Source organism: Dromiciops gliroides, chromosome 2 (genome assembly GCF_019393635.1).
Source record: "Dromiciops gliroides isolate mDroGli1 chromosome 2, mDroGli1.pri, whole genome shotgun sequence".
Taxonomy (NCBI): Eukaryota; Metazoa; Chordata; class Mammalia; order Microbiotheria; family Microbiotheriidae; genus Dromiciops; species Dromiciops gliroides.
Window position 1 is genome coordinate 83,018,174 of NC_057862.1, and position 27,939 is coordinate 83,046,112.

Here is a 27,939-nt window from a genome sequence, read left to right on the forward strand (position 1 = left end):
CCAAATGTACAAAAAACATGTATGGCCAAATAATTTAGGATAACAAAAAGCTGGAAATGAAATACATACCAAATGACTAGGGAATGGCTAAACAAATTAAGGTATAAAAATATATTAATATATTGCGCTTAAAGAATGACAATTATGAGGAATTCAGAGAAACACAGGAATACTTAAGAAGAAGAGTGAGGAAGGCAGAGGTTAAACAATGTACAGGATTCCTCCTACAATATAAATTAAGTCAACAAGGAGAAACAACAAACTGGTAAAACACAATAGTCAATATGAGTCCTATAAAGTTAAAAGATATATCTCTCTTTTTTGTAAACAACAAATCTGGCTTCTTGGGCAAGGGGTGGGGTAATACACTTTGTAAAGGGATTTTGTTTTATTATTTGTTGGGAAGTATCCATTGTATTAAAGTAAATACATCAATACATTTTTCTTATGTAAAAAATTTTAGAAACAAAAAAGACCCCTCCCCACCAAAGGACAACTTCATCTCAAAATCAGTATTACAAATTTTACCCAGAGGACAAATTTTAAATATACCCCCAAACATACCATTTATTTTGAGTAGTAATACAGAAAAAATAAATTAAATTACTGATATTGTTGTATAAAAAGTATAAAAGTATTTAAAGAACAAGAGATAGAGATAAGGTGATTCTTCACTGAATTAAAATATTCTGCTATGTTCTCCATCATGTCTTACTTGCAAGCAGAGACAAAAATATCATTCCTCTACTTTTCATTTAAATCAAGTTTATCTAAGTGAATTGATGCTAAGGAGAACTGGTGGTTCATTGGTCCGTTTTCATTTTTATTGAGTGGGACATAAAAAAGGTTTATAAAATGATTAATTCCAACACAAAATTCAAGCAGGGAGAGTGGTAAAGCATTTTCATGACCATTGGTGGCAGTCAATGAAAGGAGAGGGATGGGTTGGTGAAAGACAAGGCACCTCTTTCAGTCAGTCCTCACACTTGGCTTTTTTGCAGGCTGGAACACTATCATCATCCTCAGATGTTCTTGGCTTCTTTGTTGTATAAATAATACCAAAAGCAGTCTTTCTGGTTTCTAGATTAAAAAAACAAACAAAAAAACCCAAAATACATACCATATAACACTGATGCTTGAACGTAACCTGTGAACGAAATAGCTTATAAAACATGAACATCCTACTAAGAATGATTATAATTGGAGTGAAAACTCTTATGGGCCTGATGACACTCACTCTATCGGGTTTCACCAGCAGTAACTTTAAAAGACTTTCTAAAGCACATTTTTAGTAACACAGATCTCTGCTGCAGGTATAACCAAAACTCTTTGGCACCCTTCTAGTTGCTTTTCTTTATCTCTCCTTTGTCTCCTTCCCTCCTCTGTTCCCTCACCCTCATGCTGACCCCTGGCTATCTAAATAGTTTGTCTCTGAGCTCCCAAGCATTCCTGGATAAAGTCACAAAACTATACTGACTACCTTCACTGCTATGTGACAATCCGCATGAGCAATATGCTTACTGAATGTCTACTATGTCTATAGCACTTCATCAGGTGCAAAGAAGTCTATAAAGGGCCCCAGTCTTAAGAGGCTTACTTCAGGGAATAACAGATCACACTTCCAGTGTTTAAGGTTTTCAAAGAGCTTTCTTCACAACAACCCAGGAAGTAGTTTATTCTATTGTTATTCAGTGTCAGGCACAGTTCTTTAAGCACTGGGGAAAGATAAGGTCAGAGAAGTTAAGTGACAAATTTCTGAATTTGGGGCTTACACTCAATTCTTCGGGCTCTAAGTAGGATGCTTTCAGGATTCAGGGAGGAGGGAATACTGGAAGGTAAGACAGGGACTAAGTTTTAAAGGGCTTTGAATGCCAGGTTAGGGAAGTCAGACTTTATTCTTTTGGCAATGGGAAGACTGTTAACTCTCTTTGGCTACACTATTTCCTCTGCTGGGAAGATCTTCCTCACCACTTATTAAGCCCACACCTTCCTTTTAAAGCCCACCTTAAATTCCATTTCCATCCCGAGGAGTACCCCAATAACAGTAATCCTTAGTAATTAGCAATCCATAGGGTATTTACATCTATTCCAGTCAGTTAGTACAGACACACTACCTTGCCCTACAGATTGTTTTCTACACCTGCCTACTTTATATTTTCTGTTTCCCAAGCACCCAACCCAATGAATGCCCAGTATACAGTAAACCTTCAGTAAATACTAGCTGCTGATGACAATAGATCTGCTTAAATATTAATCTTTAAATGAAGAGATAAAAAAGGACAAAGAAAAACCTGAGTGCTTCCTTACCCTTTAGCAAGGCTAACTTGTTTGGGTCTAATATACCCCCATTCCATTTTAAAAAGCACTTTGATTTACATTAAAGATACTACCTCATTCAAGGTCATGAAAATACTACATACAATTATGAACTAAAGAGTTCTGAAATAAATGGAAAATGCTAATTATTTCCATTTTCCTAAGTGGAAAAGAATGTTGAATTTGGAAATGTTTATTCATTCAAGACCATGAGGAATAGAATACAAACAGCTAAATGAATGGATAGTATAAAACCATAATTGTAAAAGTAAAAACATAAAATTTGTTCTTAATAAAACAGATTATCTTAAACTTTTATTTGTAAAATGGTTCTAATATCTACTTTTTACCATGTGAACACTTCTTAACCTAAACTGACTTAATGCAAACAGAACTACTCAACTTCTGTATGTAAATCATTTTAGGAAATTTCAGAAATTATGTCCTTTTAAAATAATTCTATTTTAGAAACAGTCTGTAACTCACCAAGAAGCAATACTTTTCTTCCTACATCTCTGCAGGAGCTGTTACCATTAATTTTCTCTGGCCTATTCCAATTTCTGCATCAACAGTCCCTTCACCCTCATACTTCAATCAACTGTGTTATTGCATGTGAGCTGGTAAAACAAAAAGCACTTTCTCCCACACTAAGTTTTGTCTAAGGAATGGGCTTTGGAAGAATCTACTGGAGAAAAGTTCCTCTGAACAGGTTTGTGAGGAATGAAATAATACAGCATGAAATTAGCTTATTATGGAACAGAAAAGTTTATTTTTTTATTCTGCTAGTGCTTCTAGGTTTGGATAACATTCTTTCAAGAAAAAATAGACTATGATCTTAAATGTGGCAAAATTTTAAAATGTAGTCCTATCTTGGTTTTATGAACTAACTTTTGAATAATAATAAAGAATCATTACATCATATGTAGAAAAAAAGTGAGACTACTTTTTTTATATATGCAATGTACAGGTTAACTTCCACAACAACTAAATTATATTGAGACTGTCAGTGGATGGTAGATTTTTTTAAAACCTTTTTTTGGAATTAAAGTACTAAGCTACAACAAAATATTTAGCATGAATAATTTTTCAATCCCATCTTGAGCACAAACGAAAAAACAGGCTGAATGTTTTAAATAGCATAAATGTACTTATTGACTTTTTTTTGTTTGTTTAAATGTGTGATTTCAACAGGGTAGATTATTGGTGTCAAACTCCAATAGAAATGAATCCCTGTCTTCAGTATATTGACTTAAAAAGCCACAAATTAACAGTAATGTTGTATTTTTTTAAAACATTTTTCACATACATGAAATTAACATTAACTCTGTATTTTTATTTATTTTGTTAAACATTTTTCAATTACATTTATATCTGGTTTTGCTGGCTTCCTGGTATAGAGAATTCCTGGTAAGGAAACTCTACCACTGAAGATCAGTTGGTTTGCCATTTAGTTTTGAAATTGGCCTGGGTTCAAGTTTGTCTCACACTGGCTGTATGACCTCAGGAAGTCTCTAGGTAAAACATCATCTTCTTTAGTGATGGAATACTTTTGTGCTATAAGAAGTGATGAACAGGATGCTTAGAGAAAAACCTGTAAAGACTCACATGAACTGACACAAAGTGAACTGAACAGAACCAGGAGAACACTGTCACATTAACAGCAATATTGTATAATGATCAATTGTGGATGACTTTGCTGTTCCCATCAATACAAAGATCCAAGACAATTCTGAAGGAATAATGATAAAAAAGGCTACCTGCCTACAGAGAAAGAACTAATGGAGTATGAATGCAGAGTGAAGCATACTTTTCTTACTTTCTTTATCATTTTTGCCTTTTTGGTCTGCATTTTCTTTTGCAACATGGCTAATATGGAAACATATTTTGCAGGACCACACATTTGTTGCCATTATCAAATTGCTTGCATTTTCTTTTCTTTTTTACACCCCCCCCCCCCCCCCCGCATTAGTCATATTGTGAAAGAAGCAGAATACAAGGGAAAAACCTCAAAAAAGAGAAGAAAAAACAGCCAAAAAGTAGAAACAGTATGGTTCAATCTGTATTCAGAATCCACAGTTCTTTTTTCTGGATGTGGAGAACATTTTCTATCACGAGTTCTTTGAAATTGTTTTGGATCACTGCACTGCTGAAAAGAGCCAAGTCTATCACCATTGTTCATCACACAATGTTCCTGTTATTGTGTAGAATGTTCTCCTGGTTCTGCTCCTCTCACTCAGCATCAGTTCATATAAGTTCTTCCAGGTTTCTCTGAAATCCTCCTGCTCGTTTTTTTACAGCACAATAGTATTCAATTACATTCATATACCACAACTTGTTTAGCCATTCCCCAACTGATGGGCATTCCCTTGATTTCCAATTCTTTGCCACCACAAAGAGAGCTGCTATAAATATTTTTGTACATGTGGGTCCTTTTCCCTCTTCTATGATCTCTTTGGGATGTAGACCTAGCAGTGGTATTACTGGGTCAAAGGGTATGCATAGTCCCATAGCCCTTTGGACATAGTTCCAAATTCTTCTCCAGAATGGTTAGTTCAGTTAACAGCTGATTCACAACAATGCATTAGTGTTCCAATTTTTCCACAGCTTCTCCCGTGTTTATTATTTTCCTTTTTTGCCATATTAGCCAATCTTATAGGTGTGAGGTGGTACCTCAGAGTTGTTTTAATTTGCATTTCTCTAATCAATAGTGATTTAGAGCATTTTTTCATATGGCAATAGATAATGCTTACCTTTTCTTTTTTTTTTGTTTTTTGGTGAGGCAATTGGGGTTAAGTGACTTGCCCAGGGTCACAAAGCTAGTAAGTGTCAAAGCTCTGAGGCTGGATTTGAACTCAGGTCCTCCTGAATCCAGGGCCGGTGCTCTATCCACTGCACCACCTAGCTGCCCCCTATGCTTGCCTTTTCAATGATGGGGAAGGGGAAGGAGGTGGCAGAATTTAGAACTCAAAATTGTAGAAAGTGGTTAAAATTGTTTTTTTACATGCAATTGGGAAAAAATAAAATATTATGAGCACATGAAAATGCTACCTTTCATGTAGGCAGATCTTTAATTAAGAAAGATGGAGAAGTATGTTTTATTTTTTAGATTCCAGTCAATGGCTCCTGAATTTTATTCAATACTGATTTATAGCCAAGATGGCTCCCTGAATGGAGGCAGACAGTCCAGGTCCCACATATCTACTCTAGCAAAAACCAAGAAATTTACAGCAGACTGAATAATGAGCAAGAAAATCTGTAAGATTACACTATATAAGTGACTTCTTCCACTCCAGCACTGCCTAAGAAGTCGGCCAGAAACCCCTGGGCAACAGAAATGGGGGCTGTCAAAGGTGGTAGCATTTTAGTGTAAGCAGAGACAGGCTAGAGATCCATGTTGCCCTTATAGCTCTGTGTCCTGGAGGACTCGGGGAAAGGCAGTGACCAGTGCAGCATGGTAGTCAATGCTTAGCCCTAGACAGATAGTGAAGGAGCCTTGAGGCCCCTTGCATTCTGTCCTGAGATGCCAAGGAGAATCCTGAAACTCACAGCATCAAGGAGGCCAAAGCCAGGGCAGTAGAGTCAGGGAAAGAACCCACGTGATCCAGGCCACAGGACCAAGTGAAGGCAGCCATCCTACCCAAAAACATAGCAGGGGGCTCCAGCATCAAGACTGAATTGTCTATAACAAAATCTGGAGAGATGAGTAAAACAAAGATGACACTGGCTAATATAGAGAAGCCCTAAAAATACAGCCTAGAAGAATTACTCCTCATAACAACAAATGAAGACTCAGAGTAAAAAACAGACTTCTCACAAGAACTACATGATTATTTAGAAGAAATGAAGAGATCAATGACTCCATGAGACAACAAGAAATATTAGAACCAAATCAAAAGTTTGAAAAACAGATAAAAGAATAAGATATCTGATATTAAATATGACTGGAATAGAAAAAAACAAGGAGATATAATTTAAGAATTATTGGATTTCTTGAAAACCCAAATAATTGTAAAAAATATTTCAAGACATTAAAAAGGAAAAATACCTAGATCTATTAGAAATATAGAGCCAAGTAAAGATGGAAAGACAGTCTCGATTCAATCAAGAAACATTTACCACCTGAAAGAGCTTACAGTCTAGGCAGGAGACAACATTCAAACAAATATATGCCAAGCAATCTATAAATAGCACAAACATGAAATAATGAACTAAAGGAAGGCACTAAAATTAAGAGGGGTTCAGAAAGGCTTTCTGTAAAGGATGGGATTTTAGTTGGAACTTAAAGTAAGCCAGGGAGGTCAGTAGTCAGAGCAGAGGACGGAAGTATCTTGAGTGAGGAACAGCAAGGAGGCCGATGTGTGAGCTCCTTCAGGGAAGGGACTGTCTTTTAACTCTTTCTTATCCCTAGAACTTAGCACAGTTCCTGAAACAACAGATGCTTAATAAATGCTTATTGACTGACTAGCTACTATTAGCAAATACACATTTCTTACTGGAAATCTTTGGCATTATTTGAACAAAAACAAAACCAGAGGGGCAGTTAGGTGGTGCAGTGGATAGAGTACCAACCCTGGAGTCAGGAAGACCTGAGCTCAAATCCAGCTTCAGACACTTGAAACTGACTAGCTGTGAGACCCTCCCTGGGAAAGTCATTTAACCCCAACTGCCTCACCAAAAAACAAAACAAAACAAAAAAGAAACAGAGGCAGAGAAATTTAAGTGCAGATATATTTCAAGTCTGTGAAGAAACACATACCACTCACCTCCATGAAGAAGCGTTGCCCTGCAATTTGTGGATACTGCTGCCTTGGCATCACTTTCAGAGAGTCCAAACAACAAGCCTCTGCCAGGTTCATTAAGGGTTTCAATATCATGCCAACAAAACATACCTTAACATGGGTTATACTTTAACATGAGTAATAACTCACAAAAATAAAGTTCAAGATGCAAGTTTACCTAGTCATTATAGGAAAGACATTGTTTTCTAAGTTTGTTTTTTAAAACCATTGATTGGCAGTCTCCATCCATCCACGCCCTACCTGTACACCCCCAAAATAAAACCTTGGACTCTTTGGAAGAAAGATAATTAGTAAATCTAAGAAATAAAACTATTTTAAGGAAGCACTTCTCTCTGGTCTAATTTTTCTCTAGTGATCAGCAGAGTTTCACCAGAAGCTTGACTAGAATGACTGGCTTCTTAAAATTTTTTGTGAATGTAAAGTATATATTTTTTAATCCTCAAATTAAGTAAAAGCAATAACTGTTAAATAAATTGAATATAGAATTAATAAACTACAACCATCCTAGAAAATGTGAAGAATTTAAATAAGGTGTTGATGAAGGAGAAATATTTTAGATTACAATACCATTTCTACCTGCTGAGTCAAAATCTGCAATAATAAAATGGTTTTAGAAAAGGATACAAGTTTGCTACATCATATGGTCCTCTTATTTCCAAAGGCTGAAAAACCAAATTGTAAAAATTGTGATAAGATTATTTTTTAACAATTCAACAATTTGCTCTGTAAATAATTAACTGGGTACTCAAAAAGGCAATGGTCAGGACAAAAAAATACTACTATAGTCATCATACAGGCTGTGATTTTAATAATTCTGACTATGAAATAAAGGGATTGGATTGGATGGCCTCTAAGGTCCCTTGCATTTCTAACTTCAGAGTCCTATGAGGGATCCCCAAATGCTTTGAATCTCTCTTGGAAAGAGAAGTCTCTAATATCTAGGCAATGTGACTGAGAAAACAAAGGGCCCTGAGTAACTCATGTTTATGTTATAACTTCCATTTCTATAGCAAGTGGCGATTGGCAAAACATTCTGCATACAATGTCTGGTACACAGTAAGTGCTTTTTGATTGATATAAATACCTGACACTAATATAATGCTTTCCAGTTAACAAAATTTTTCCCTAGCTATCAACCTGTGAAGAGGGGAACCTAAATATCATCTCCATTTTATAGAAGGGAAAACCAAGAGTCAAGTGTAACTTTCCCAGAGACCTGGGACTTGAAACCAGGGCTTCTGATGTCAAGTGCAGTGAGGGCTGTTTTCACTAGGACCAGGGACCTTGACACTAATAATATTGCTCTTTCAATTTTTTCTTTAGAAAGTAGCATTTAAAAAATTTAAGCCATGACAAGAAAACAAAATATACAATGACACTTACCCTTTCTGCACCACTAGATATAATTACATTCTACAAAATAAAAATTCATCAAAATTAATTTCAGAAAAATGATATAAATATGCAAGATTATTTAAACTCAATGCAAAAATCAGACTTTTATCAGCTGTGTCTCAAACACAGACTTCTTTGGAAAATAAGGTAAACATCAAAAGGGGGGAAGAGAAGAGCATAAAACTAGAGATGGTTCATGAAGGGAAATAAGAATAGTTTTTTCCAAATAGAAAAACTCAGAAAGGCTGAATGAGTTCCAAAAGGTTGAAAAAGGTCAGATGACTTTAATTCAGTCTACTAAAGATAACGCTGTTTCTTATCTAGCACTTCCACTTTTTTTTCCCACAATACTCGATTCTCACTGGAGGCCTGATGTCTGCAGGGTGTTGTTTGGGAATCAGGCTCTTCCAGATCTCTCTTCCCATTAAAACCTGAAAATAACTTATAATGTGATATAACCTTTGTACCTTGAAAACTTTTTGCATTAAATTACTGGTATAAAGGCAGGAAATTTGACCCAACTGTGTCAGGAGGAGTAAACCTGCTAGAATTTGAAATACTTTCTCAGACTACAAACATACTTTCCCTTTGCAGATCTGCATCAGACTGAGTGCATTGGAAATGGTATATCTCCTCATCGTAGAGTCTTTGATGGCAGGAGAATAAGTAATCTCAAAGCCGATGCCTCGTTCAATTGCCTGCAACAAACAAACAAACAAACAAAATTAAGATAAAGGGAAAATAGCCAATCACCCTATTCTACTTTACATATCTATTTGTTTTTCATTTCATACATAATTTGAACAGTCATATCCTAGTTAAAGAATGAAATGAGGGTAAACAGAATAAGTTACAGTATCTCTGGCTGATGGTAAGTGAATGAAACTAAGGGATCATCTACCTGCTACGCTTCAAATAGCTCCCCTCCCCTTCTCCCCAAAGAGATGGGGAGATAATGATCATGAATTCCCATTTTTTTATTATTGAACATAATTTAAAAATTAAAAAAATAAACATTTTTGTTTATAGTTTTGAGTTCCAAATTTTATCTCTCCTTACCCTCCTCTCTCCCTGAGGTGGTAAGCAATCAGATATGGGTAAAACATTACCATATTCGTCATTTTGTACAAGAAAACTTGAATAAAAGAAAAAAAAAGAGTGAAAAATAGCATGCTTCAGTCTGTGGTCAATCAAATATCAGTTCTTTCTTTGGAGGTGGATAGTATGTTTCATTATTAGTGCTTTGGGATCTTGGATCATTATATTGCTGAGAATAGTTGTCATTCACAGTTCTTCATCATACAATATTGCTGTCTCTGTATACAATATTCTCTTGGTTCTGTTCACTTCACTATAAATCAGTTCATTCCAAGCATTTCTGAAATCATCCTGTTTGTCATTTCTTAAAGCACAATAATATTTCATCAACATCATATACCACAGCTTGTTTAGCCATTCTCTAATTGATGGGCATTCCTTTGATTTCCAATTCTTAGCCATATTAGAAACATCTTAGAAATATTTTTATACAAATAGGTCTTTTTCTCTTTTTGGGGATGCCTCTGGGATATAAACCTCCAAGAGGTATTGCTGGATCAAAGGGTGTGTACAGTTCTAGCCTTTTGGGTGTAATTCCAAATTGCTCTCCAGAATGGTTGGATCTTTTCACAACTCTACCAACAGTGTATTGGGGTCCCAGTTTTCCCACCTCCCCTCCAACATCCAATATTTTCCGTTTTTGTTATATTTGTTACTCTGATAGGTGTGAGGTGACACTTCAGAGTTATTTTAATTTGATTTCTCTGATCAATAGTGATTTAGAGCATTTTTTCATATAATTATAGACAGCTTTGATTTTGTTGTCTGAAAACTGCCTGTTCATATCCTTTGACCATTTATGAATTGGGCAATGACTCACATTTTTATAAATTTGACTCAGTTCTCTATATAATTGAGAAATGAGGTCTTTATCAAAGATACTTATTTCAAAAAATTCTTCCCAGTTTTCTGCTTCCCTTGTAATCTGTTACATTACTTTTATTTGTGTAAAACCTTTTTAATTTTATATACCCAAAATTATCTATTTTATATTTTGTTTTGCTCTCTTTATCTTCTCTGGTTCTGAATTCTTCCTGTCCATAAATCTGAAAGATAACCAATTTTATGCTCTCTAAATTTACTTATGGTATCATTCTTTTTTTTTTTTTTTTTTTTTTGCGGGGCAATGGGGGTTAAGTGACTTGCCCAGGGTCACACAGCTAGTAAATGTCAAGTGTCTGAGGCTGGATTTGAACTCAGGTCCTCCTGAATCCAGGGCCAGTGCTTTATCTACTGTGCCACCTAGCTGCCCCCAGTATCATTCTTTATATGTAAACCATGTACCCATTTTGACCTTATTTTAGTATATGGTGTGAGATGTTGATCAATACCTAGTTTCTTCCATACTGTTTTCCATTTTTCCCAGCAGTCTTTGTCAAATAATAACTTTTTGTTCCAAAAGCTTTGATCTTTGGATTTATATACTAGATTACTATGGTCATTTACTATAGTGTAATTCATACTTATTCTATTCCACTGATCCACCACTCTATTTCTCAGCCAGTACCAGATTGTTTTGATAATTGCTGCTTTATAATACAGTTTGAGATCTGGTACTACTAGATCACCTTCTTTCATGAATTCCCATTTACACAAGGTATAAAATGCTTTCTTAACTCAGAGTTGTTGAAAAAAGCTTCTTCATATTACAGATGAGAAAACTAAAAATCAGAAAAACAATAGTACTTAATAATTGCCATGTTGCTAGTAAGTTATCACAACCATGATTTAAACTCAACTCTTTCAATTCAAACACAGTGCTCTTTTCATTATACCAGCATCACAAAATATGAGTGTTGGAAGGGTGGCCATCTAGACCAAAACATAACCAAAAGGAACCTATCACTTCTTTATTCTTGAAAGCTATCTATACTTCCCTAAATGAAGCACAAGACCACATTATCTGAACACCACAGCACACTGTTGATTCATTTGGGGTTCTGAGACACCTCAGATCTTTTTCAGGATTGAGGTCTAACTATGCTTCTTTCCATTTTGTACTTGTGAGTCTGTATTTTTTTTTTTTTAACCCAAGTGTAGGATATTACCTTTATCCCTACTGAATTCCATCTTACTAATTCAACCCAATGCTTTTAGCTTTTGGATTCTGACTACTAGCCAGCATTTTAGCTATCTCTCCCAGCTTTGTCTCACCTGAAAATTTGATGAATGTCTTTATCCACCACTAATAAAAATGTTAAACCATATGGGGCTGAGTATAGATCCCTGTGGCCCTCTTCTGGAGACATCTCACCATGGTGACACTGAGTCATTAACCATTACCTACTATATCCTGAATCCAGTTTTGAATCCATCTAATTATGTTACAAATTAATCCACATCTATCCATCTTCTCCACAAGGACAGTGCAAGATGCTTTATCATGTGCTTTGCTAAAATCAAGGTAAGTTATGTTCTATAGAATTTACTTCAACTACCAGTTTAGTAACCCTGACAAAAAAGGAAATTAGGTCAGAATGGCATGATCTATTCTTGATGAAGTGGTGCTGACTCTATGTAATCACCGCTTTCTACATGGTTGCTAACTATCTCTTTGATGACCTCTTGTAGAATTTTCCAAATAATGAAAGTCAAGCTCACTACTCTCCAGCTTGAAGATTTTGCTCTCTTCCCTCTTTTGAAATTAGAAGGTGAAATGTGGGGATTTGTTTTGAATGATTATGTATATTTGTTCTAAGTTTTTTTCTCTTTTATCATTCTATTTGGGGAGGGCAGTGAGAGGAAGAAAAATTATATTCATGCTAACTAGGGGAAAAAAAGAGCAAATTATGATAAGGGTCTGATATGCCTACTTTTCGACCCAGAGATTCAACTGTTAAATATATACTCCAAGGTCAAATACAGAAAAGTTCCATCCATAACAAAATATACAGAGCAGCATTTTTCATAGGAGCAAAAAGCTGGAAACAAAATAGATGCTTATGCACTGAGGAATGATTACATAAACTGTGGTACACAAATGTGATGTAATAAATAGTAAAGATAAATACAGGGAGGCATAAGAAGACTTATAACAGGAAAATCTCAGAAAATGGATAATCAAAACTCCTGCTTTTAGCCATATTTCAACTTTTCCCCACCTAATCTTTTACCATAGCTCCTAATACCAAAAGCAAAAATGCCAGATCAGTATTTTGTTTTCTCATTCTTCTAGTAAAATCTGTACTTAATAGAGGTAAAACTGAGAAACAGGAAGGTGGGAGAAAGAAGATAGAAAGCTGAATGAGGAGTGTCTTCAATCCTAATTGGTTTTATCCAATTTAATTAAATAATCATTGTTAAGTACCTACTGGATGCTAGGTACAGGCAGCAAAATACAAAAATAAATATCCCAGTCCTCATGAACCTTGCATTCTTAAATTTATTTAAATGATCACATCAAGGTGAATATGATTTCTTGGAAAACTACTATATATGATCCACATTTTAGCAAATAACCAGGTTTTATATTCTGGAATCCAATTTATTCTGCTTACTTTTAAACTCCCAAGAAAACTCAGAGATAAAGAAGATAAAGTATTAGTGAATCAAATTAGAATTCCTCAAATAAACTTACTGCATTGAGTTAAAATACAAACCAACTAACAACCTAGGCTTCTGCCTCAAGAACATTTGAATGCAAAGTGTTTGTATACTCATCAAATAGTTATTCAGAATGGCTCCACGAACAAGGGCAATGTTTCTGCATGATTTGCCTTTGTTAGTCTTACTGACCAAATATTCTGGCACTGGGAATTAATATTTTTTTCCTAATGAGTAGTATGAATCAAGAAGGCATTATAAACCCAGAACAGGTGCATAATACTTAGAATCAAGGAACACTGGTAATAAAATTCTCAGAAATAATAAGCAAAGCTTCAGAGAAAAATGAGATTTAAAAAATGGGTACTTGATTGCTTATTCCATAATAATTTCAACAGAAATTAATTGCTTGTTATATAAAAAAGAATAATGTTCTTTTGAGAAATAACTATAAAATCTTCGTGTTTGTTGGCTCTAGAGAAAATTAACAGTCATGGATCAATCCAATAACACAATTTAGTCCTAAGTGTCTAGCATAACGTAGGTGCTTAATAAATACTTCTTGAATGGAAATGTAAAGTTATGTGTAATGAAAAATGGAGTTATACTAACCCCTTCAGCATTCAGGAAGGCAATATATTTCCCCTTTCAATTCAAACTCCTGCTCCCTCAATAATTCTGGGCATCTCTAAGTGAATTAGTCAAATGACAGAAAGAAATCCTAGCTGATAACAAGAAAGCAGTAACTGGAGAAGGAAAGCAAAAATGCAAAGTCATTGAAAATGTTCAATAAACTGAAACCATCTTTAGGTGTCAATAAAACTGAACAATAAATAAATTACAGAAGGGAGTCTGTGATGAACTGGAAGGGACAGTCCACACAGGCCACCCATTCCAACAGACCTCTGAAGAAGAGCCTTTCTCTTAACATCTGCCAACACTCATCTAGACTTTGCATATAGAACTCTACAGAGGGGAAATCTATTCTCTCCAGAAGCAGTCCATTCCAGCTTCAAAAAGCTTTTATTACTAGGAAGAACTTCTTATGTCAAATCTAAATTTGTCTCTTTGGAATTTCCATTCTTTGCTCCTAGTTTTGCCTTATGGAGCCAAAACAAATATGATCTTTCTTCCATATGATTTCCAAAAGTTTGATGTCAATGATTCTTTGCTAGTATGGTTGTCCCCTACTGGACACTGTCCAGGTTTTCAATGCCCTTCCTAAAACTTGGTGGCTCAAAGTGAACAGAGCTCTGAGCAGAACAGACTAGACTACTGCCACCTCTCTGGTCCTGGACTTTGTGTCTCTCAACAGAGCCTAGCCTATGACACTAGTAATGATTCATGCTGAGCCTGAAGCTTCCCCAAGCAAACATGCATATCTTTCCCAGATAACCCATTGTCTAATAAGGCTTGTGGCAGCTTGTGGCAGCTTGTGGCAGCTTGTGGCAGCTTGTGGCAGCTTGTGGCAGCTTGTGGCAGCTTGTGGCAGAATGGATAAAGTACTGGGTCTGGTGTCAGGAAGACCTGAGTTTTTGATGGCAGAAAGTGAAGTAGAATTAAGAAGTCTCTTAATGAAGGTAAAAGAATAGAGTATAAACGCTGGCTTGAAGCTTAACATTAAAAAAAACAAAAATCTCCGGGGCAGCTAGGTGGCACAGAGGATAGAGCACTGGCCCTGGAGTCAGGAGTACCTGAGTTCAAATCTGGCCTCAGACACTTAACACTTACTAGCTGTGTGACCCTGGGCAAGTCACTTAACCCCAACTGCCTCACTAAAAAATAATAATAATAAAAAACAAAAAACAAAAAAACCCAAAATCTCCAAACAAGAGATAGAGAATATTATGAAATGCAAGATGGATGACATTTATTAAATTAAAAAGTTTTTGTACAAACAGAAGCAATGCAGGCAAAATTAGAAGGGAGGCAGAAAGCTGGGAAACAATTTTTACAGCCAGTATTTCTGATAAAGGCTTCATTTCTAAAGTATATAGGGAACTAAATCAAATTTATAAGAATCCAAGTCATTCCCCAATTGAAAAATGGTCAAAGGATATGAACAGTCAGTTTTCCAATGAAGAAATCAAAGCTATCTATTGCCACATGAAAAAATGCTCTAAGTCATTATTAATTAGAGAAATGCAAATTAAAACAACTCTAAGTCACCACCTTATACCTATCAGATTGGCTAATATGACAAAAAAGGAAAATTATAAAGGTTGGAGAAGTTGTGAAAAATTGGAACACTACTGTATTGTTGGTGGAGCTGTGAACTGATCCAATCATTCTGGAGAGCAATTTGGAACTATGCTCAAAGGGCTATGGGACTGTTCAAACCCTCTGACCCAGTGGTACCACTGCTAGGTTTGTATCCCAAAGAGATAAAAATATTTATAGCAGCTCTCTTTGTGGTGGCAAAGAATTGGAAATTGAGGGAATGCTCATCAATTGGGGAATGGCTAAACAAGCTGTGATATATGAATACAATGGAATACTACTGTGCTGTAATGTAGGTGTTAAAATTAGTCTCAGGCTGCCCTCAGGCTCCCCTAGCAAAATTGCCCCTGCCCCTCCGTTTCAGTTGCAGGGGTCCTCTGTGCGGGGCTAAGCTGCATGCACGAAGAACCCCAAGCCCCGGGTGAGGCACAGCACAGCCGTGCCCATAGCTGAGATGTGCACGAAAAAACCTGAGGGACGCTGGAGTTTGTTTTGCCCAGCCCCAGCTCCGGGCAGGCACAGGGAGCACCGGGCTTGGCTGGCCCTGGGGCAGCTAGCCCCGTGTTTCACCTGAGAGAGAAGGTTAATAAAAAGAGACGCCGGGGGTTCACAAGAGGAGGATGGACAAAACGAGAGAGGGTTAACAGACAGGGGTTTTCGCAACAGTACCGTGTTAGGGGCTTTTCAGGGGTTCGTTGCTACTGTGCAGAGAGGGAAGTTAGACAGAAAGGGGGAACACTAGAAGAAGGTCGGTTGGTATGGAGACGCAGGAGGATGCTAAGAAAGTTCCAGGCACGGCAAACAGGAGACTGAGGCAAGCTGCAGGAGAGATAGTTAAAAGATAAAGTGGAGAGTTCGTTGGCAGAAAAGCTGACAGGTTGTATTTTGCTTTTGTTATCCTTGTTTCTACATTGAACTCTAAGTTTCTTCACCTAAATAAAGCCCATATTTGCTTTAATTAAAAGAGGCATTTTAATCCTTTTTTCCTTATCGGTCAGAGGCAGTGGGTGAAGGAATGAGCCATATTATATAAACAGCAGTCAGATAACCAGCCAGTGAAACATCCACAGATTAGGCCAAGTTAATAAAATACTCTTACATTTGAATGGCAACTGCAGCAGGACTTATTGCCCAATTACAATTTTTCTATAGTTATAATTTTTCATATAGATATAATTTTTAATATAAGTCCAGTTGTATAATTTTTTCAGATCAGATTATTTTTTACAGTAAGAAATGATGAGGAGTTCAGAGAAACCTGGAAGGACTTACATGAACTGATGCTGACTGAGAGGAGCAGAACCAGAAGAACATTGCACACAGTGACAGCAACATTGTGTGACAAACAATGGTGATAGACTTGGCTCTTCTCAGCAGTGCAATGATCCAAAACAATTTCAAAGAACACATGATAGAAAATGTTCTCAACATCCAGAAAAGAGAACTGTGAATTATGAATGCAGATTGAACTATACTGTTTCTACTTTTGGATCACACCCCCCCCTTTTGTGAGGCTTTTCCCTTGTGTTCTGATTCTTCTTTCACAATATGACTAATGTAGAAATGTGTTTAATGTGATTGTACATATATAACCTATATCAGATTGCTTTCCATCTTGGGGTAGAGGGAGGGTGGGAGAAAAATTTGTACCTAAAAATCCTATGAAAACAAATGTTTTCATTATCCTTATATGTAACTGGAAAATAATAAAATACTTTTATTTAGAAAAATAAAAACAAAAACAAAAACCCTAAATTCTTGGCAACTGGTCCCATCACTTCCTGGCAAATAGAGGGAGAAGTAGAAACAGTGTCACCCACTGGGAGGACAAAAAGTTCTCAGGCAGTTTGGAGAAAGTCCAAGTTTCTTTATTTCCTTCTCCTCCTTTCTCTTTGGTTTCTTTTTTCCAGTGTCTTTACTCCACATGTTGATAATTATCCATTTTTTTCTAAAGATATGTGCCTCTTAAGAAGTTATATTAGTTATCTTCTTCAAGCTCATACCAATAGTTTACTTTAAATCTTAGAAGGCTGAACTTCCTTCCCCTTCAGTCATAAAAAAGTTTTTCCAAAAGTAATCCCCTTCTAATGATCTTCAACTCACTTACTCAACTTTTACTTTAATAAAAAACACAGGTCTGATCAAAGTATGCCACACTTACCACATTAATAGGAGGTCTTCTGAAGTAAAATGGCAATTTCTCTGTTACTGTTATGCATACCAAATCCACATCTAAACTAGTGCAAGCAACCTGTATAGCAAAAACAAAGGTTTTTTTTTTTTTAATTTTTTTTCCAATGCCAAAGATAATGGGACAAATAGCACTTTCCAAACTGAGAGTCTGGTTTGAACAGGAAGAGGGACTAGACTTGTCATTTCATTGGCATCAGGGAACTCCTGGATAAGGTAACTCCCTCTACCAAGGCAGATCTGCCACTTCTCTGCACTGGATCCAGGGCACAAGGATCTTTGCAAGCCCTATATTGACTTGGAAAACCTCAAACTAACATTATCTATGATGTACTGCATTTTTCTTTCTTTTCTTAAATTGTTTCCCTATATATTTTCTCTGGTTCCAGCTGCACTGGCTGAGAGTATGTCACCCCTGTACTACATTACCTTGTGTTTATATGTATATTGGTCATGTCAGCTATAGGATGGCAGTTCTTTATCCGAGTAACCCTGGAGTGTTAAAAATCCAACTTGCAATTTTATTAACTCAATCTCAAAATGAAGAGTTCTTCTGAAATCATGTGAGGTACACTGATATTACTACATGCCTCAATCATAAAAGGATAAAGGTTCTGTTTTAGCAAAAATTATTGGCATGGTACCCCCTTTGCCTGTGAGCCCTGACTGGGGGAGGCTGAAGCTCTCAATCTTTTGAGCTCTGGAGTTCTCCCCTGAAATGGCTTAATCAGGCCTCTCCCCTTCTCCATTAGTATGGAAAATTAAGTGCTGATAACAAGTTGTAACATTTGGAAAAAGGTTTTTGTCACTGTAAGTATAACACAATATATTTATTCTTGTCCAGTCATAATGCAAGGTAAGAGGCATGATTTTTGTTCTGGCTTACCTGTTCATAGAATGTAGACTAAAACCTTTCATTAAAAGGTTATTTTATGTAAGGCACTAGAGTAAGTGGTGACAACAACTATATTTTCCTTGAGACATTACTTCATGCAATAGACACCAAAAACTTCCATGTCATACTCTGAGATAAAATAGGTCACTGTTACTCTCCATTGTAAGGGAAAATTAAAGAGCTGACAGTGGTTGCAGAGCTGAATATATAGCACACAACCTTCTTCCAGTCAATAGCTCCATCTATTGGATAAAATAGGGAGCTAACCAAAAATCTCCGAGATGTTTAGAAAAAGAATCATCTATTTTCTTTCCTAAAGAATCCAGGAAGTAGTCTATAGAAATATGTAGGCTGGGGCGGCTAGGTGGCGCAGTGGATAAAGCACCGGCCCTGGATTCAGGAGGACCTGAGTTCAAATCTGGCCTCAGACACTTAACACTTACTAGCTGTGTGACCCTGGGCAAGTCACTTAACCCCAATTGCCTCACTTAAAAAAAAAGAAAAAAAAAAAGAAAAAAAGAAATATGTAGGCTACCACTAAGATTTCTGGAGACTTTTGTGGAATGCCAAACATTAGATGACAGCATTTTTTACACATGGATCAGAATGACTTTCAGAATTTCACAGATGAGCGTAAGCTTAAACAATCTGAATGTGCCATACCTCATTTTAAGACAATAAATGCTTACACCTTTTGGGAACACAAATCAAAATTTTAAAATGACAATCATTGTTTTAAATATAACATAAATGTAATTTAAAGAAATTCAGTGGTGAAGCCCTTTACAAAGTAAAGCTCCAATCCGGCAACCTAACCTTGGGTTCACACCTCAGCTGATTAGGATGCCTCAGGCCCCTAGAAAAGGCTATTTCTGGTACCTTGCCCAGTCCTTTATTGTTCAACCTCTCCTTGATCCTCTTTCACTGCCCTTATACCTGTCTCTGGCTGTCCAAGCTCCCCAGTATGACATCTTAGAGCTATCCTAGAGGGAACAGCAGGGGATAGAATGCTGGGCCTTCAGTCAGGAAGATCAGTGTTCAAACCCACACTCAGATACTTACTACCTATGGGAACCTGGGGAAGTTATTTCACCTCTATCGGCCTCAGTTTCTTGACCTGAAAATGAGGATCATCATAGCATTTACCTCACAGGGTTGTTGTGAGGAACAAATGAGATAGTTGGCTGGCATAGAACAAGTTCTTAATACATGCTTATTCCCCGAAGTGCTCTTTCATCTAAAATTACCTTTTCCTCTTCAGAATTAGTGTTTTCTGAACTAGATGGTGGAGGAGGGTGGGGAATCTGATGGAAGTATTTCCTACTAAAGATATGAATAAATCAGCTTAGCCCTTTTATTGGAAAAAGATGACCAGGGTAGCCCAAAAGAATTTTTTTGTTGACCAGAAGACACCTTGCCTCCATTATCCTCTTGCATACTAGGCAAATCAGAAAAAAAGGTCAGCTTGATGCACCACTTCTGAAAGACTGCTGACCCTCAAAATGTAGCTCTTATACCTAGAACTTTATTACCTGACTTCACATTAACAGAATCTCATAACAAAGAGAGCACACGTACCATAAGAATCCAAAAGATTTTTCCATCGGGGGTCACAGACCCAATAGGGCAAAACCAAAGAAACAAACAAAAAATAGATGGCTGCAAAAGAGGCAACGAAATTTTAGTAAGAGGTGTAGGCGTGTTATTAGGAGAAAAACAGTTCGGTCTACCCTTTAAAATTAATAGAGAATATAAAATTTTAAGTGTTAATCCACATTAGTTAAGGGAAAAAGATAGAAGGGAACAAGAGGGAGAAGGAAAGGAGAAAAGGTGAGGAGGAGGAAGACCTGGGATGAGACAGATGATAAGGCAAAAAGAGGGAGGAGGAATACGAAAAGAAAAGACTAAAAGTAAATAGAGCACCAGTGTGCCAAAGTACATGAGAAAGATGTCTGGGCATGTTTAGCAAGGGGAGAAGATGAGCCAGGAGGAAATGATGGCTGTCATACAAAGGAGGGATTAGACTTGTTCTCTCTGAAAGGAACGTGAGCCCCAAGAGAGCAAGGGATTGTTTTTGCTTTTCTTTGGGAACAACGTGTAGAGGTTGCAAAGAGGGCAGTATAGGTTTAGGTAAAAACCTGCCTCTCACAATAAGAACAATAAAAGGTGAATGTCCAGCCCCTGGAGGTGGAAAGTTCCTCCTCGAGGCTCAGGGGTCTTTATGGCAGTGGCTGCACAAACAGTACACGTTAGCACTGAAACCTAAACTCATATAACCATCATGAAAAAAATGAGATTATCTAATATTTTTCACTTACATGGAAAAGTTTTTCTGTCTTAGGAAAAACTGCAACAATGTCATATAGCTTGACACGAGAAGATGTTGCTCTCTGTTGTGAGAAAAAAAATACTCCAATAAGAGGAATGCACACACACGTTACGCATATATGTATAAACATACCCCCCATATATATGTATACACACACACTTTTACAATTCAATGCAACCAACCTCTTTCACTGTACTACTGAAAAGTCTGCAATGCAATCTGTAGAAACAGCAGCAAGGATATCAATGAGTACTTTAATAAAGTTAAAATACTGTAGATCTTCCCACCTAGCTGCCCCTACTTGATGTAGGCTAAAATTCCTTTAGCAGGGGATAAAGTTTTACTACCCTCTTTCCCACTTAATTTCAATCTGTCCCAGTCTACTAGCTGCTTCCCTTTGGCCTGCAAACACCCCCATGTCTCCCTCATCCTCACTTCCTGATAACTACCCCTATCTTTCTACTCCCTTTTCAGGTAAGCACCTTGAGAAGGCTGTCTACACCAGGTACCTCCACTTCCTTCCCTTCTTCACCCTTAACAATCTGGTTTCTGTTCTCATCATTCAAATGAAACTGCTCTCTCCAAAGTTACTAACAATTTCTTAATTGACATCTCTAATGGCCCTTTCTCAATCTTCATCCTTGACTCTTCTGAATTCCCTCTTCTCCCTTGATACATTTTTCTCTGTAGGTTTTTGTGCCACTTCTCTCGCATGACTTTTTCTACATGTGTGACTGCTTCTCTTTAGTGTCTTTTGCTGGGTGACACCCACTAACTACTGGTGTCTCACCAGGATCTGTCCTGGGCCCTCTTTTCTTCTCCCTCTATACTATTTTACTTGGTGATCTCATCAGCTCCCATGGATTTAATTAATCATCTCAATGCAGATGATTCTCAGATTTACTTTTCTAACCCTAACCTTTCTGCTGTCCTGCTTAATGAAATTTCAAACTTAACATTTTTGTTGTTGAGTTGTTTCAGTCGTGTCTGACTCTGTGACCCCATTTGGGTTTTTTTTGGGCAAAGATACTGGAGTAGTTTGCCATTCCCTTTTCCAGATCATTTTATAGATGAGGGAATTGAGGCAAACAGAGTTAAGCTACTCACCCACAGTCACATAGTTAGTAAGTGTTTAAGGCTGGATTTGAACTTTGCTGTTCCTGACTCCAGGCCTGGTGTTCTATCCCTTGTGCTACCCAGTTTCAATTCAATGTCTAAAACTGAATTATCTCCCCTCTCCCCCAATCTTCCCCTCTTCCTACCTTCCCTATTATACTTAAAAGCAACACCATCTTCATAGTCACCTAAACTAGCAACCTAGGTGTGTATTACTACCTGTCCCCCTCCATGTCCCTTCACATATACCCCCTTTTCTCAAGACACTGCCACCACCCCTGGTGTAGGTCCTCATCATCTCACATCTGAACCATTACAATAGCCTGTGGGGCATGGCTGTCTGTCTGCCTCAAGTCTCTCCTCATTTTAGTCCATCCTTTCCTTGTGTGGTAAAATAATGGAATTTGGCCAACGCTCAGGGGTCCGACTTGATTAACTACTAAGTACCTGGCCTGCCCTCAGAGGCTGTGGACTGCATCATCAACAGGGAACCAGTCTCAGGCACACAACTTGAAGGACCTCCCCTTTGGGAGAGGGGGAAAAAAGTAGAAAAAGGGACCGCAACAGGCAGTGGCTCACTCTCTCTCTTGCCTGGGAGAAGCTTTTGGAGTGGACTGGAGACAGGCTGAACAGCTGACTCCCATAGAAATTACGGAGCCCTGGTGGTGAGTTAATAAAATCCAGCTCTTTGAATCAGCTGAGCTGAAAGTGAGTTTGGGTTTTGAGACAGCCTTTGCTAGAGCCAGGGAGATTATCCATTTTCCTCTTTCTCTATTTCCTTGTCCTTGACTTTTAATAACAACCTGATTTGTTTGTGGAAAAGAGGCTGTTAAGCTCCTTTCTTATTGGCCTGGGAGAAATAACTAAAAAAGGCAGTTCAGAGGGGAGGTAGCTTTGGACCTAGAGGTCCCTCATTATTTTTTGAACCCCAATATTACAGTGAGTCACCCAATTAACTCTCCCCATATTAAATTTGGCCCCAACACTTGGGTGCTAAGTTAATTGATCTTTTTTTTTTTGGCAGGCCAATGAGGGTTAAGTGACTTATCTAGGGTCACACAGCTAGTAAGTGTCAAGAGTCTGAGGCTGGATTTGAACTCAGGTCCTCCTGAATCCAGGGTTGCTGCTTCATCCACTGTTCCACCTAGCTGCCCCCATTAATTGATCTTTTAAAGTGTAAGTCTACCCTCCTCCTATTCAATCAACCTCAATTGCTTCCTACTGACTCTAAGATTAAATATAAAATCCTTTCTAGTTTTTTAAAGCCATCCGTGACCTGGCCCCTTTCTACCCTTCCAGTCTTATACTTTACTCCTCCCCCACACTCTGAGATCCAGTTACACTGGCCTCTTCCTCATCTCTACCCTGACTCTAGACATTTTTATTTACTATTCCCCGCCCCCCACCCCACTCCCAGGGCCTGGAACTCTCTCCCTCCTCAGCTAAAGTCCTACCTGCTATATAAAAAGTCTTTCCCAATCCCCCTTACTGTCAGTGCCTTCCTTCTGTTCATTATCTACAATTTATCTTGTATCTATCTTATCTCTACTTGATTATTTTTATGTTGGCTCCTCTAATAGACTGTAAGCTCGAGAGAAGGGACTGGCTTTTGTCTTTTGTTTTATCCCCAGTGCTAAACACATGGCCTGGCACATAGTTGGTGCTTAGAAAATGCTGGCTGACAGACTCCTATATTAAAGTCTTTGAATACTAATGGCTAGCTTTAAGGAACAGCTAAAATTCATTAGCAATAAAATCGATCAATAAATATAAATGGCCAAAGGAAATTTGGTTTGGACAGCGCTAATAGAAGAGGGCTCTGGATAGCTACAAAATTAAGGCAGGCAGGAGGAAAAAAGGGGAGAATAGCGACAATTGAGATGGAATACATGACTAATGATACATTATCCAGTGTTAAAATTAGAAATTGGAATTTAAAGGGAAAAGTTTTTCCAACGGTTTTTGCACTCCATGCATTCCCTACCAGCACATACACATTTATAAAAAATACTCCTTGAATACTTCCTTTTCCTTTCTGAGTCTATATCTCTAAACAGAAACAATTTAAAAAGCAAACTACATTCTAAAATATTCTCTACTACTAACCTAAGGACGAATTAACAATATAAAAGAACCTAAAAAAAAAAATCCAGGATTATAGTGCATTAAAGCCCAGAAGTCCAGGAATGTAATATATTTCCTAGATCCCCACCCACTCTTCCTGGAAAAGGGAGAGAAAATAAGCCTCTTTTTCTACTCATGACATAAAAATTTTCAGAAATTTTATATCTGGATGGGGGTTAGGATGGGCCTAAAAAGGATTAGAGATGAAGAGCTAAGCACCTGACCTAGGGGTCAAACATCACTGGGGAAGAAAGGACAAATAGCACATCTCTTTTCCTGGGCAGCAGGAAAGGGTAGTAGTGGTCACTGGATTTGGGGTCTGAAATCATTGGTACAAATTTGCTAGTGCCTTTCCTGCCTAATTACCTTGCACTATTTGCATGCTTTTTATATTTATTATGCATGTACATACTTTAAATTTGTTCTGTATATATGTACATGTATACTTGTTTCCTCAGTGGAATCTAAGTTACTTCAAAGTAGGGATGATTTCATTTCTTGCATTTGTGTTTCCAGTTGCTAACACAGTACCTGGCACACAGCCGGAATTTAAAAAATGCTCATCATTTTATTGGAAGGAACTCTGGCTCTAAAAGTTCTTAGGTGTGTGATCTTGGCAAAGTTGCTCCAAATCTCTGGGCTTCAACCCTCCCCTGGCCCCATTTCACAGTTAAGGAAACTGATCAAGTCATCTCTAAAACTGCTTCCAACTTTACAATGCTGTGAAGAGGCAGAAAGGGCTAAAGACAAACTTTCTATAGATCACAATTCGATTTGAGGTCTTCCCCGTTTTTCTTCAGCAGCTGTGTTCTGAAAACTGAAACTGAAATCAGCTGCAATGACATGGCTGGCTGAGCAAGAACATGCCAGCGAGCCAGAGGCTGCATGTTAACACCACTTCAAAACGACTACTGAAGTTAAAAAAAAAAAATCGTTGATTTTTGTCACAAATGAGCTTTGTTCCAGAGAATAGAAAGTACTCTCATGAGTAGTACAGACAATGCATGCTGCAAAGAACTCAGGGAAGGAAGACATCATTTTGAGCTCGGGTGATCAGAAAAACTTTGTGGAACAAATGGGATACGTACGTAAAGCTGTGAAAAGATAAAAAGCTATTCCTTTCAATATTACTAAATATTACTTGAAGGGGGAAAAATCAAAAGCATACTACAAGAGAAAAAATAACTGACTTACCAGAACATTGCAGTGAGATGGATCTGATACTATAAGTGTCAGTCTACTTAAAATTTTAATAGGTTTCGATTTCCCCTGTAGGTAAAAGAATCCATTAAAGAAGTACAAGGTACAATTGCTTTAGTTTTTCTCTTCACTAGGGAAACATATTAACTAAAAGAAATAGCACAGGAAAGCAAATCAATGATTTATTACATTTATTGAGTGAGCACAGCACTATTAGGCCCTCTGAGAGAAACAGAAGAAAAAAATGTCATCTTTATCCTAAAGGATCATATAATATAGTGAGTTAAACAAAGTCTAATATGTATTACTGATACAGAACAGTTTATAATTAGGTATCTTCTGTTACTATAGTCCAAAAGTGCTATAGGAAGTGAGTGAAGGGGAAATATAAGGAGGGCTGCTATACACATGGGAGGCTAAATGGATAAGCTGAGACTTGGTAGTATCAGTTTTGGACTGGAAGATGGGAAATCATTGGAGATGAGAGGTATAGAATGATACAGATCAATATATCAGATATTTTTTTAACACGAAAATGATACCTACCTGTACAATAGGCAAAGATGAAAAAAGTTCAGAAGGAACTATTGGTTTGTCAATTTCCTATAAGATAATAACAGTTAAACATCAATTGAGTAAATTAATCAAAAGTAGCATCAAAATGGAAAACATAAAAAGATAAATACACTATGATGCACTGCTTAGGTATTGGCATATGGTCTTTCAGGAAGATCAATGAAACAAAGATCTATCTTTGGACCTGGGTAAGGTGATAGGAAAAACTGTACAATATGGAAGGACCCTAATTCTCAGGTTATAAGAGTAGTCCACAATGCAATAATAAATATTGACTACACGAAGGCCAAATTTAAATTAAAATGTGCATTAACTCTTAATAAGAACTTAAATTCAGTGCAGTTAGACTTAGCTCTTTAAAATGTATACAAGAGAAAAGCTTTGAATATACCCCAAACACTTTTACTCAGAAGTTTCCTTAAACCTAATAAGTCATTCCAATAACTATTTTCTGGTTGTATGAACTCAGTATATATTCTCATGACCAGGATTTATACCAGAAAAAATTTGTGAATTACCTCCTTTGTGAAGTCTGGGTCACTTAAAAATGATGAGTTTCTTGAGGGAAGGAACTGTTTTTGTTGTATTTCCAGCAGGTAGCACTCATACAAAGGGCTTGTATGCAGGAGAACTTTGTGGAGAAAGTATCCTCACCAAGTCACAAATTATAACTTTAAAGTACTGAATTAATCTCTATCTTAAGTACACTGAAAATCTTTTCATGCACTAAAATTAAGTAAACATAGTAGGGACTTTATAAATCTTTGTAGAAGGAATGGAAAAAATGTCCAAGTTTTCTGTGCTTAATTAAAATGCATGTTTTTAAATAGCTTCTGCCTTAGAAAAATATAAAGAGGCCTAGATGCAGTACTGCTTTGTTGTTCAGATACAATCACAGAGAAATTTACCTGCTTCTTTTCCTTAAAGTCCACAACATGATTAATGGCAACAGTCGAAAACCCAACTAAAAAATGAAAAACAAGGTTAAACACAATCTCCCAGTCCTAGAAGCCAATGATATACCGCTTTACCATGTCTGGGGGTCAAGATTATAGGACGCTGATCCAGCATTAACCAACCCACAACTGTGTAGTCTTCTTTAACTACTTTTTTTTTTTCCATGTACAGTAAACATTGAGGACTAGGGCTGTATTTACTACATTCTTTGTAACTTCCCCCAACAAACACAACCTTCTGCATGACGAAATTTGACTGCACTAATCAGAACAAGTTTTACAAGTTCAGCGAATAGCATTTTATTTTTTAAAGAAATGAGTAAGAATTGACTAAGAATAAACCAAGTATCTCCCATTAGACAAATATAGTTTAGGAAGTATCCTTGTATTAATTCCCTTGCAGTTCACTATGAGATCGCGCTTTGGAGTCGCAGAACTTGAAATCCATCCTTTCTTCCTGGATGCTCACAACCCTCAAAGGGATGCAAGGGATGTCTCATCCCCGTTTTACATAAGAGGAAAACTGACGGTGACATTTCGGGTGACAGAATTCTGCCGTGCTAAAGTCGGAAAGGCCTTTGGGCATCATCTGGTCCTGCTTTTACAGAGGGGGAAACTGAGGCCTGGGGAAGGTTCCGTGACTCGCCTGAGATCACCCAGCGAGGGAACTGCAGAGCTGGTTCTTGCAACCACGTCTCCGCGCGTCTACCCGGTGGGGGACCTTGGACAAGGGGGTATTCCCGGGACCTTCCCAGGCTCCAACAACCTGGGCCAGGTCCGCCCCTCACCCCACGTGCTCCTCTCCCTCTGAGTCAGGGGCTGAGAACGCCCCTCCCCCTCAATATGCAGGGAGCCTGTCGAACGAATATTACAGAAGATACACGCCAGCTCAGGTGGCCCACACCACCTGACTGCCTGGGGGATGGGGGGGCACTCACGGTGAGCAGCGTTCTCCAGAAGACCCTTAAGGGCTTTCGTGTCAGAGACCTTCCTCAGATTCAAATCCGCAAACACCGCCATGCCAGCATCACGTGACTAATGATACTAGTTCTCTCCACTTCTGCGCAGCCGCCAGGGGTCGTTCTTACCCCGCCCCGTTTCCTTCCTTTTCCTAGTGCATTCTGGGAGTTGTAGTTTCTCTCTCTCAGCCCACTCTCCTCTTCCCGCCCTCCACTGCCTCCT

At 37.6% G+C, this 27,939-nt stretch overlaps 1 protein-coding gene across 2 annotated transcripts; it reads right to left on the minus strand.

The window, feature by feature from the left end:
- Positions 1 to 96: 96 nt before the first annotated feature.
- Positions 97 to 27,901, minus strand: RPP30 (ribonuclease P/MRP subunit p30). Of its 2 annotated transcripts, XM_043986860.1 has the most exons (12): positions 27,696 to 27,901; positions 26,710 to 26,765; positions 25,772 to 25,828; positions 25,220 to 25,294; positions 20,775 to 20,846; positions 20,035 to 20,115; positions 17,533 to 17,622; positions 9,092 to 9,208; positions 8,499 to 8,528; positions 7,740 to 7,777; positions 7,080 to 7,159; positions 97 to 1,080 (listed from the first exon to the last, which is right to left on the minus strand). In XM_043986860.1, the coding sequence occupies exons 1-12, from the start codon at positions 27,775 to 27,777 to the stop codon at positions 974 to 976; spliced, it is 885 nt and encodes a 294-aa protein (XP_043842795.1). In that variant the 5' UTR covers positions 27,778 to 27,901; the 3' UTR covers positions 97 to 973. The 2 variants fall into 2 exon arrangements, with proteins under 2 accessions (XP_043842795.1, XP_043842796.1); XM_043986861.1 differs by lacking the exon at positions 20,035 to 20,115.
- Between the last annotated feature and the right edge of the window lie 38 nt (positions 27,902 to 27,939).

Bases quoted from the DNA above. Each gene is read 5' to 3' on its own strand.
- RPP30 (XM_043986860.1), bottom strand. From the start codon at position 27,777: ATGGCGGTGTTTGCGGATTTGAATCTGAGGAAGGTCTCTGACACGAAA. The intron at 17,623-20,034 runs GTACGTGTGCTC...TTTGCTATACAG, and splicing joins AAATCTTTTGGATTCTTATG to GTTGCTTGCACTAGTTTAGA. The intron at 7,160-7,739 runs GTATCCTTTTCT...TGAACCTGGCAG, and splicing joins CCATATGATGTAGCAAACTT to AGGCTTGTTGTTTGGACTCT.